We start from the raw sequence: 12276 nt of genomic DNA, 5'->3' as shown, positions 1-12276 counted from the left end.
AAAAAAAAACAAAAAAACTATTTTTAGGCTATTTATATTATTGATGTGTTTGCCGCCCTGTGCTCCTTCAGAAGGAAGGGTGGGATATAAATTGCATTTTTAAAAGGAAGAGAAATGAGTAATAGGCACCAAATTGGGCCACTTTAAAACAGCATCAGACAAATCAATGGAGGGCAAGGCTATGGCTGGCTATTAGCCATGATGGCTACATAAATATCACTTGCTGGAGCACAAAAACCTGCTTATGTTTGCAACCAGGAGAGGTTAAAAGTGAAACAGACAACAAAGCAGCAAAGCCTTCCTGGGCAGGTCAAAGGTTGTGTCCATTCTGAACACTCGTGAGGTCTGTTCCTCCTATATGCTCTAGGAACATTCACATGCCCTATCATGCCAGTTGATTTTTTAATTGATGGTTTAGATATGGACACAGTTGCCATGCTTGTTGTTTTTTTTTAAAGATGAAAGAATCTGACAGGAAAGGATGGTCTTCCCTTGTTTTAGGTGGGGTAGAGAAATGTCTCAGGATACAAAAAGTCATTCCTGGACTGCAGGATCACATAACCAAAAAGCAGTAATTCAGGGTGGTGAATTTCCCAGAGTTCTTTTTTTTCCTTAGAAAACTTTCCTTTTTCTAAGTTCATTAGTAACAGTGGATGGGCACCAACTGCAAACAGAGTTTAGCCTGGCAGCTTAAGCTTTTCACTTTGTTTATGATACCCAAGAAAAATAAACACTCTAAATTAGATCACTCTCTTCTGAGACATCAGAAAATTTCCTGATGCAAACTGAAAATTACCCCATGCAAATTTAGGCTAATTTGCGTAAGAAAATTTTCCAGGTCAAATATTTCTGGAAAGTCCACATCACTGCTAAGGACAGACACTTTATTTCATGTAATGCAGGGCCACACAACTTTTTCCTCTGCAGATCTCCATCTTTTCTTCCCTTGACTTCTTCTCTACTCCTCCCAACCCCTCCCCATGCTGTAAAGCTGCTTTTATCCCAACAGCTGTCTCCGGCCTGAGGAACAGTTTTCAGAAGGTATAATGTCTAAACAAGTTTGCTGCTGCCTCAGCATGCTAAGAGCCAAGAATAATCTTAGCCCCACGCCTACCCTGACCTTCCACATTGTCTTCCTCCTCCTCCATGCCTTCACTAGCCCTGCAGGGAACACCTCCCACCACGAAAAACACTTGGTGAGCTATGTGGGCTTCACAGTGAATGAGATTCTCCCGGCATTCCAAAGGAAGGGCTGAGAGACAAAATTCCACAACAATCAGCACGCAGAAAAGAGCCCAGTCCAGGCTACAAGGAGCAAAAGGGTTGCCAGAGTAATTGCTTCTCTCCAGATCCCCCTATAGGGCTAGGGGAGCCCTACAGGTGTTGCTGAACCACAAGTGCCATCTTTCCTGACTACTGACCATGTTGGCTGGGCTGATGGGAGTGAAACCCAACAATATCTGGAGGGCCTCAGGTTTCACACTCCTACTCCTGCATGAACAGGGTAGGTGGGTGGAATACCCACGCCATGCATGTACAGAAGAGCAAAGGTGTTACACGTGCAGAGTTGAGAAGGCATTTCCCCATCGTTTTCGTGGGAGGAAAGGCAGATGGCATCAAACAGATAAGCTGAGAGAAGTTGGGCACTAAAATGCTTCTAGTCCTTTTGAAACGTGCAGCAGAAAATTTTTCCTAAGAGATTCCACACTCGCATTAGCAATGATGACCAAATGCCAACTGAAAATAAATATGCAAGCTTGGCAGTTTCAAAAGTATTCAGCTTTGTTTACTAAATACAAGTAAAATAAACATTCTAAGTTTGATAACTATTGAGGGCATCTGAAAATTTTCTCATACAAACTAAATTTTCCCCAATACAAATTACCATATGCCAGGGGTGAGGAATCTTTGGTCCACCAGATGTTGTGGACCACAACTCCCTTCAGCCCAGCAAGCATAGCCAATGGCCATGGATGATGAGAGTTGTAGTTCAGCAACATCCAGGACTGGCTCAATATATTTTGGCACCTGAAGTGAACCACAAAATGCTGTTCCATCCTACCATGGCCAGGGAAAAAGGGGTGAATGAAGATCTACATCAGGACCAAGGGGCCAATAAAGATCTACACCAGGCATAGGCAAACTCAGCCCTCCAGATGCTTTGGGACTACAACTCCCATCATCCCTGACAACTGGTCCTGTTAGCTAGGGATGGTGGGAGTTGTAGTCCCAAAACATCTGGAGGGCTGAGTTTGCCTATGTCTGATCTACACAACGGGGGGGAGGAGACCAGCAGTGCCTCCTATTGGTCAAAAGGTCACTGTAGAGGTGGCATGGGGGGCAGATCTGGCTTCCAAGGAGCGCACCACAACTGTTGCTGCTACTGCAGCAGCAGCAGGCAATGCATTCCTTGGAGAACAGATCTGCTGCCCCTGTGGATCCTGACATCTGAGGCAGTTGCCTCACCTTGCCTCATAAGTGGCTTGGCTCTGGAAACATCTGAAGCGACAAATATTCTCCACGCCTGCCCTATGCAAATTAGCCAAATCACTATGAGACTGGACAGGGTCTAACTAATTCATAGCATACAGTGCCAAGGAGGCAAATCTAGAATGTGTTACTGTGGTAATGACTACCCCAATTTGTCCCTCCTGTGTCCTTATCTAACCCTGAAATCAACAAAACAGGCATCCTAGGGTCTGGCTTTCACAGCTGGTGATGCAGCAAACAAACGGAGGAAACCCAACCATTATCAGTTCCACATTTGCAAAATAGGAAGTGCAGTATGCTTTTCATAATTATTTAACACTCACAGATGCAACAACTCATTCATCGAGACCCTTGCAGGGAGCATTTTGGTGGATGAGCTTCCCCAGTGCTTCAACAGTCACATGTGGTTTTGCAGGCAAACGTTTATTGACAGGCTGGAGCATGATAGGGCAGAGCGACACGGACTCCCCAATTCCTCAGGAGTGTGGAATATGATGTAGAGAGAAGGATTCCGAATCCTGAGGGGGGCACTACACATATGTGTATGGGACATGATTGTATTTCAGTCATACATACTTTGCATGTAGGAAGTCCCAAGAATCAGCTTCTGGAACCTCCAGTTAAAAGGATGAAGTAAGAGGTGATGGGAAAGACCCTGGAAAGCTGTCACCAGCTAGAAAAGATGTTACTGGGATAGATGGGCAAATAGTCTGACCTGGAATCTGAGGAAGAAGGGTCATCAAATGTCATTTAGTCAATTCCCCTGAAAATGCAGGAAATGTACTGGAGTAAGACCTGGTATAAAGCTGTTTCCCCATTTCCTATCAGCAGAAAGCTGCCTTCTATTGAATCAGACCGTTTAGCTCAGTATTGCCTACACTGGCAGCCAGAGGCTCTCCAGAATTTCCGGCACAGAATCTTTCCCAGGTCTACTTGGAGATGCTGGGGATTGAAGCTGTATGCAAAGTACAGTGGTACCTCAGGTTAAGTATTTAATTCGTTCCGGAGGTCCATTCTTAACCTGAAACTGTTCTTAACCTGAAGCACCACTTTAGCTAATGGGGCCTCCTGCTGCTGCTGCGCTGCCAGAGCACAATTTCTGTTCTCATCCTGAAGTAAAGTTCTTAACCTGAAGCACTATTTCTGGGTTAGCGGAGTCTGTAACCTGAAGCGTATGTAACCCAAGGTACCACTGTAAATGCTCTTCTGCCCTTCCCCTAAACACAATGCAGCCTCCGAGGTTGAAATATCATGTGGAATCTCAGTGTGGAAGGAGAGAGGATTTTAATCCTTTCTCCTTGCACCTGCGAATGCACCTGCTACAAGGAGCAAAATCATCTGGAGGGGGGCATTCTCAGTGCACGAAATGGTGCAAAGGGGAAAGGAGAAAGAAGCCCCTTTCCTTTCATACCAAGCTTTGATTTCATATTGTAGCCTTGGCAGCTCCTGTGTGTTTGTATATTTTAAAGACAGTCAAAAAATGCATACAGTGGTGCCTCGCAAGACGAAATTAATCCGTTCCGTGAGTCTCTCCATCTTGCGGTTTTTTCGTCTTGCGAAGCACGGCTATTAGCGGCTTAGCGGCTATTAAAGGCTTAGCGGCTATTAACGGCTTAGCGGCTTTAAGAAAAAGGAAACAAACTCGCAAGAACTCGCAAGACGTTTTGTCTTGCGAAGCAAGCCCATAGGGAAATTTGTCTTGCGGAACGACTCAAAAAACGGAAAACTCTTTCGTCTAGCGAGTTTTTCGTCCTGTGAGGCATTCGTCTTGCGGGGCACCACTGTAATGTTTAAGAACTGCCCTGAGAATCTCAGCTTCCACATTTTAAAGCAAAGGCAAGGACCCAGTTCTTATGACTGCAAAGAAAGGCTGGGTAAAATGTATGGGAAATGCCACATGAAATTACACAACCATAACTGAACAGCAACAGAAGAATAGGATAGGATTTCTGGTGATTGGGGGGCTGAGCTTCAGAGCCCTGCATAGCTAAAGCATAATAAGTTATGCTAAATACATGCAAATGTGCTTGAGCTGCATAAATTATACACAACACAGAATCTGGCCAATTCCAATGTAAACTGTATTTGTTACTCAGAAAACCTATTTCCCTTTGATAGGGAAAAGGCAGCCAACATAACTAGTGTTTGCCTCAAGGAAGGCAGCAAAATCCATGCAAGACCTAGACTCCAAAGGCTCAGAACATAGCAGCCTCTGCTTCCAGCTTTTAATGCTCTCTGTACCAAATTCACTTACCATCAGCACCTCTTATGACTTCCAAGAATGTCCTAAGCACTCCACAGGGAAGAATAATCATGAGGTTGTAAAGGCCATGGATAAAAGTAAATAAATGGCTGTTCAAGGCCCTCCTCCTATTAACCACTGGGTCCCCACAAGTCCCACAAATAACATGAGAAAGCAGGCCTATTAGATTACATATTAATAATAACATTTACAGCCTAAACAGGAAAAGTATTTTTTATACTGTTTAGATAGATAAAATGCAACAGGAACACACAATCAAACCATAGCACAACACAGCAACAGGAAATAGCTTTTAATAACCTCCTGCCTCTTCTGGAGGACAGATGTCCAAACTGCAAACTCAGAAGGAAGTCACATGGCCTAGGAAAGATGTCATGGAACAAAACACAAGGGGGGCAGCGGTATATATTGCAAAAGTTCCCAACGATGCTGGAGAGAACTGAGGTTCAGTTTCTCCGGAAATTATTTACAGCACATTTCCACACATGTGAGAAGCCAGAAAAGAAACAAGGGGAAAGAAGCAGGCTCCCAGGGATTGGAATCAGTTAACAATGGGTCCACCTTTCTACAGATTGCCCCTTTCTGTGTGAAGTCCTTGCCGTAGCAAGAAGTATCAGCCTGGTCCCAAGAGGCGGGCAAAGTTTGCCTCACCAGACATCAAAAGGAGATTGAGACTATCCAGCAACAGCTACTGCTTGTGAAAACACCAGGCGAAAAGGCAACGCACCTCAGAGGTGCAACAACCTACACTTGAGGGAAGAAACAAGGAGAAAAGTGAGCAGAGAGTATGCCTATGACCCAGCCAGTTTCCAGACCAGCCTATAACACTGCCTGGCATACAGCAGAAGTCAACAATCTCCTTCTATTATAACACATCTTAGAACTAAAGAGGCCATCTCAATCCTGTTGAAGCTGAATAGGGAATGAGGCCCCAGGGAACTCAGTAGGGGAGACTTCTGAATATATATGCTTAGAAATGGTAGAGCTGGAAGAGACTTTGGAGGTCACTTATAAACCCCCCTGCTCAGTGCAGGATATAACTACAGCATCCCTGACAGAACTGTGTTGCATTAACTCCAGCACTTATATTTGAACTCGTGAGCAGGGTTAGTTCATCAGCATTATCATTTAAAGATAGTCCCCAGCAATGTGAATATTAAAGTAAAAAAACCCGAGTAATCATGCACTATCCTGATCCTGGGGTTTTGGTTTTTTCCAGAATTTAACTGTGCACGTCCAGAGACTGCCGTTTTTACTAAAGAGAAGCTTAGCATCTGGGTTCTCCTCCAGAGGGCTGGGAATTGGATATGCATGACACAAGTAAATATGATGCCATCTTAAGTGTATTTTGTGAAAACAGCTCAGCTGTTCTGTTTGCTCTCATTGTAGCTTGGCTCTCTGTATTTCCTTATGCTTCTTATCCAGTTCTGCTTTCAGAAAGGCATTCACTTGAGTTAAGAAAATACACGTTAACAGCAGCCAAGTGAGAGCTTCGTTCTCAGGTTTCTGCCCACAATCTGTCCCCCAGTCTTCTCTCTCTGCTCCACATTGCTTTACACTGGGGTGGGGAACCCCAGGTCCATGGACCAAATACAATCCCCTGAGACTCTTCCCCAGGCCACGCCTTATCCCAAGGGTAGCCCTGCTCTGTGTACTCCTCAACTGCTTTTGTCTGGCTGGAAAATGTCATTGAACTGCAATAATGCCTCTTACTTGCCTGGACAGAAGATAAAAAGATGCGGATGGTGGGAGTTTGTAGAAGCTTCTGGCTTTGGTGTGGCTGCAATGTACTCTACCGTACAAAAGTTAAGAGTCATATCCTTTGCTCCACCCACTTTTGCATCTGGCCCTGGCCCTGCCCACCACTGACACATGGCCCTTGGTCTGGAAAAGGTTTCCCATCCCTGGCTGCATCAACTGTATCTCAATATGCAGCACCACAATTTGTACGCCTCCGTGATGGAGAGGCTCACAGGCGTCTTGAGGAAATGAAACAGAAAGGAATTCCCTTTCCCTGCTTGATCGCAGTGATCCTCATAAAACTTCCAGATATCAAGTCTCACAAACCTATTTGGATATGATTAAGTACAGAATACACACTTGCCTTAGCATCTGCTGAGAAACAAGATTAACTTTACATCTAAACTTCAGACTAAAAACAAGCCTTTAGTGCTGCTTTAACAGGAGATACACAACCCAAGCCTAAGGATCCAGAAACTGAAAAATGCTCTGGATCCCTTGGGCACTCCTCAAAGGCAGGCACAGCTGAGAATTCACTAAGATCTAAAGTGCAAAAGCACAAGCACCATTTAGGAAACAGCAAACTGGTTCCTAGGCTGCTCTAAAATATTCAACCCGCAGGACCAAATTCCTCTTGTCATTTACAAAGCTGTTATATAAATGGCACAAGGACACAGCAGAGAGAGAAAAACACCAATCCAGATAAAGTGCTACTCATTTCACAGTGCTGGCCTTAACTTTGGCACCCTTGTCAAAACTATTTAAACGGGCCTCACACTTGGCCAAAAGCCCACTGGAATATTTGGGCTGGTGGCAGGACTGTGTTTGACCCTTTTTTCCTAGTCCGTTCTCACCTTCCCATAGTATCAGATCTCTCTCACAGCAGTCCCAAGAAGCACCATGTATGCCAAGTAGCTCTGAGAACAACAGAAAGGCCATTCCATCTACTGCAGCAGCAAGAATAATACTGCTCCCACTACGAAGCACTGCTCCAAGGCAGCCACCAAGCATTACTTAGTGCAGAATTCCCCAAACTGATGGCCTTCAGTGCCCTCATCATCTTTAACCATTTGCTACATTGGCTGGTGCTCATGGGAGCTGGAGCCCAACAACACCTGGAGGATAATAGGCTGGGAATATGGTCAGCCCCAGGCAAAGCAACACCCACTGCAATTGGGAAACACGAGGCTTATCAAATTTGTTTGCTCAATGCATCCCATAAGGTGCTAAAACAGAAACCCTATGCCTTTTCATCTTTTTGGAGATACAAGTAGAAAGATCCTTAGAAATATGAGGCAGGTTAATATCAGCCTATTTCTATACAGCACAGGGAGCACCATGTCCAGTTCAAGGTGCCACATTTTAAGCAGCATTTCGATGAACAGGTGCATGTCCAGAGGAAGAGGATCACAGATCCTCCAAGTGTCTCTATTTTGCAGGGATGTCCCTGATATAGAGAAGCCGTCCCAATTTCTGATTTGATTCCGGAATGTCCCACTTTTCCTTAAGATCTCCCTATTTTCATTGGAGAAATGTTGGAGTGTATGGAGTTATCCAACCTCCGAGCCATCTGAAGGCAATCCTGTAAAGGGAAGGGTTTATTTAATGTTTTATTTTGTTTTTATATATGTTGGAAGCTGCCCAGCATGGCTGGGGCAACCCAGTAAGATGTGTGGGGTATAAATAGTAAAATTATCATTATGGAATGGGACGTCCCTACCTATTTTCATCGGAGAAATGTGATCAGCCTATGTGATCAGGATGCCAAGGGATCTGGAAACCAAGTCCTAAAAAATGGCTGAAAGAGCTAGGTATGTTTCGCCTGTGCAAGAGAAGATTAAGAGAAGATATTATATCTATATGCAAATATTTGAAGGGCTACTATGCAGAAGATGATGCTCCAGAGGGAAGGGCTAAAACCAATGGGTGGAAATGGAAAGGAAGCAGATTTCAGCTAAAGATCAGGAGAAACATCCTAATGGTAAGAGCTGTTCCACAGTGGGACAGACTTCCTCAGGTGGTGGTGGGCTCTCCTTTGTGGTGGGTTTACTTAAGCAGAGGCTAAACAGCCACCTATCATGGATGCTGTCGCTGCATCCTGAACTGAGGAAGGGATTCAACTAGATCTTTTTCAGTTCTATGATTCTGCACATGCAAAAACTGAGGCACCTTCCTCTCAGCCACACCTAAAAGGACAAAACATTCTTTTATTATTATTAATCCCCAAAACTGGGAGTTCAAGAGCTGAAGGACACTTGGCAGAAACTGATGTCTGCATTCAAAACAATTTAATCAGTTTTTAACAGAGGCCGGCCTTGAAGCCAGAAACATGAAGATCACATATTGCAAACCCACCTGGTCAAACAATTGAGAGCCTCCATATTCAGAAGCAGTACCTCCAAGTTATAACCCAGATTATACATTAGTGAACCACATGCAACAAATAGATTTAGCTATCAAAAGTTGTCAGCAACAAATGAACAAATTCAGTACATATATCAAGATGGCCAAGTTGAGGAGGGTACCCTAAAGTTCTCAGCCACCATGTTGAAAGTGAAAGATAACATTTTAACCATGGTACTGTTATGCTTATTATTCTCACCCTGTAAGAAGTTACGGGGTTTATTCAGGAAGGTCACTGGGGGCTTATTTGTGTTTGGTAGCATCTGCATTATTTGCAAATAATGCAGTTGAGCATGCTATTTAAGCACTCCAACAGTAACAACCCACTACATTTGCATCATATCTCTAGGAAGACAACCAGCACCCCAAGATGCTTACGGAGTCCAAACTAAGCGCTTTGTCTCACCTTTTTCAGTCTGACAAAAGTCACTTCCAGACAACCTGTTTATTGAGCATTCAAATGCTTTGTTTGCATGAAGTTAGTGGGGCTATTTACTGAACATTCATTCCTAGTTGACTGTGGCGTTGTTACCCCAGACTTTCCAGGTTATATTCCTCTCCTTACTGTGAAAATTTCAGACTCCCCCCCCCCTAAAGTGGGCTTGTTATGCAACAGCACCTAATCCACTTTCATTGTGCAACATCAATTTGTTGGGAAGCAGTTGTATCCCACTTGCAAAATGAAAATAGTGACAGTGCTTGCAAACTGAAGTCATCTCTCCACACAGACACTTGGGTTACATCATCCTTAGCTAGGGTGCAGGGAGAGGTATATTTTCTTTTGCCAAAAGAACCCTCCAACTATTTCCTAGTCATTATGGGCCAGCTATTCAGAGCAATCAGTCAATTACCCTAACAAAAGGAAGACACTTAGCATCTCTGCTGGGATAGTTAAGCTAGCCCCCAGGTCTTCTATCCAACCCAGAGAGTTGCCTGTACTGTACAAGATAAACCCTTCTAGCTCATATGCCCAAATAAACAGGCTATAAGACTTGAGAGATGCAGGGTTAACTTCCCAGTCGGGAAGCTGACCTTGGCCCAATTTCTTTTAGCCTACCTCACAGGGTAGGAGGGTGCAGAAGAGAAGAACCATATGTGCAGCCCTGAGGTCTTTGGAGGAAAGGCGCAATCAAAATGTAATAAACATATAAGATTTCCCATGATCTATAGGTGTTGTTCAGGACCAGAGGCCACATCTTGATAAAATAATTTAACAAATTTTAATGTGGGTTGAGATTAGACTAACTTTAATGCTGTTTATGGAATATTACCACTCCCCTCCTTTCTCCTCATGTTCTTTCTCTCTTTTCCTTTCTTGCTTTTATCTTTGCTCTTCCTTTTTATTTGTTGTTGTTGTTATTGCTTTTTGTGCATTAGAAAATGGAAATAAAAACAATTTCAAAAAATACCCCAGATTAGACTGAGGAAAAGGTAGGAGCACCATTCTGAAGCGTTTGCATAAGGAGCACAGCATCCACTTCTGGGAGTGCCTTTGCCAATCTCAAAGATAATGGCCACTTCCTCTCAAGGAAAGAGAAGTGAATTGTGGTATATGGCTTCTCTGTTCACAATCCTCCTTGGTAGGAAATGAATACCGATTTGAACGTGCATGGACAATAAAAAGGTATAATTTCTCATAAATCATTATCACATTTTCCCCTTGAATTAGAACCATGTAACAATTGCCCTTCACTACATTATACTCCCTGAAAGTGTGGAAAAGTTAAATTAGATGTGTGGATCAGTATCTTTTGGTGGGGAGAGGGGCTGACAAACCATTCCCCTTTCCACCAACACAAAACTCCCCCCCCCCGCCATGCAACAGCTTTTCTTCTCATGGAAAAAAGATGTAAGAACCATGCATCTTTTCCCCAAATGGGTGTGGGTGGAGGCAATTTTGAGCAGAAAATTGCAGGAAGCTAGAGCTGCCCCTCCCACAAGCCGCTTCCCTCCATATGTAGGAAGAAAAAGACAGTATCCCCATATTTCCAAAGGGGGGGGGGAAGCAGGCCAGGGGAGGGATCAATTCCAAGTGGCAGGAGAAGCAAGAATTAAGCCCTCTCCACTTTGGGGGGGGGGGGGCACGCTTTGCCTCTCAGTTGCATCCAAGGCTGTTTTTCAAAAGATGGTCAGAAGAATGTTCTAGTTTGGTTCAAAGCAAGTTTCTTCAAGTTATCTCTCCAAGTTTTCCCTTCCAAAGGTAACCTCTGAAACGGGCTCCCCATTTAACTGTCACTGTTTCTGTTTCTTAAATAAGGTTCTCAATTATACATTAAAGAACGATCAGAGGCAAAGTCCACCTTTAGGCTCTATTTGGCAGCTCCTACCTGATCTATCTTGCTTGCAACAACCCAACACCAGCAGAGACTCAGCCTTGGTATCAAAGTTACTCCATGAGCTTCCAGGCCTGGGAGGGCAAGTGGCAGAGAGCAGAAAGCTTTCATCTGAAAATTACACCCTGCTAACCTCCTCGGGAGAATGTTCAGGCTGTGAAACCCACACTGCAAATTACACAAATAATGCAACAAGCTGAGAAGCGGGCAGGCGGCAGGCAAATCACAGCCAACTGGCAACCAGACAGCGCACTGGGGAACTGGAAATTTAATCAAGCATTTGCAGAGAATGGCTACTCAGCCATGAAATGGAAAACGAAGATTACCTGGTATTACCAACGTGGCTACTGCCCACAGCAGAGCAACCAGAAGAAACAATGCAAGGGGGGAAATAGTTCCAAGTTCCAGCCATTTGCAAGTCCTTTAAGCCTGTGCATCTCTCTTCTCCCAGAACTGCATGGAAACCCAGTCATTAGCCATCCTCAGCCACAACCCCAGATCATCAAATCCTGTCACTTTCTTTTGCAACCACTGCTCCCAAGCTTTCTCTGGACATTTTGCCACTACCGCACTCTCCTGCCACCTTCTTCCACTTCTCAGCATAGCTGGAAGAGGAAATGCATGAATGTACACTATATGCTCCACAACAGCATCAATCTGAATTGGAGGGTTTTCAGCACAATCCTAACCGTGGTCTGCTCAGAAGTAAATCCTGTTGAATTCAGTAGGGCTTACAACCCCCAAGTAAAAGGGATTAGGATTGCAGCCATCCTAGGGCTTAGCCCAGCAACACATGATGCAAACAAAAACATGCAGCACCTGATCATAGGCAGAGTGCTGCTCACAGTGGTTCAACAGTAACATACATGTATAGATATAAACACACACTGAGATTGTCTTTCCTTATGGAAACAAGAACTGCCTTCATTGAACTTCAGAGGCAAAAAGTTTTTCTAACTCACAGGTGCTAGAGGGGCAGGGAAGCAATGGCTGCCACTGCAGCTACAAAACACATCCTACTCAGCACTCAAATGAGTGTCCAAAATC

The 12276-nt window shown here is 44.2% G+C and overlaps 1 protein-coding gene across 6 annotated transcripts in view; it reads right to left on the bottom strand.

The window, feature by feature from the left end:
- RIPOR1 (RHO family interacting cell polarization regulator 1) overlaps positions 1-12276 on the bottom strand; it is a 111584-nt gene that overhangs the window by 73623 nt on the left and 25685 nt on the right. The window contains exon 1 of one of the 6 annotated variants that reach the window (XM_083514794.1): positions 4745-4863. The exons of 4 other annotated variants lie outside the window; for them this stretch is intronic. In XM_083514794.1, the coding sequence (XP_083370920.1) occupies positions 4745-4805 (61 nt within the window). In that variant the 5' untranslated portion in view covers positions 4806-4863. Of the gene's footprint in view, positions 1-4744; positions 4864-12276 lie in introns of those variants that run through there. One more of the 6 variants, XM_083514783.1, reaches the window with a different exon arrangement.

The sequence above is a fragment of the Podarcis liolepis genome (assembly GCF_965112155.1).
Source record: "Podarcis liolepis genome assembly, chromosome: 7".
In the NCBI taxonomy this organism is placed as follows: domain Eukaryota; kingdom Metazoa; phylum Chordata; class Lepidosauria; order Squamata; family Lacertidae; genus Podarcis; species Podarcis liolepis.
The sequence above is the reverse complement of the archived record's forward strand: the minus strand, read 5'-3'. Positions and strand labels throughout refer to the sequence as shown.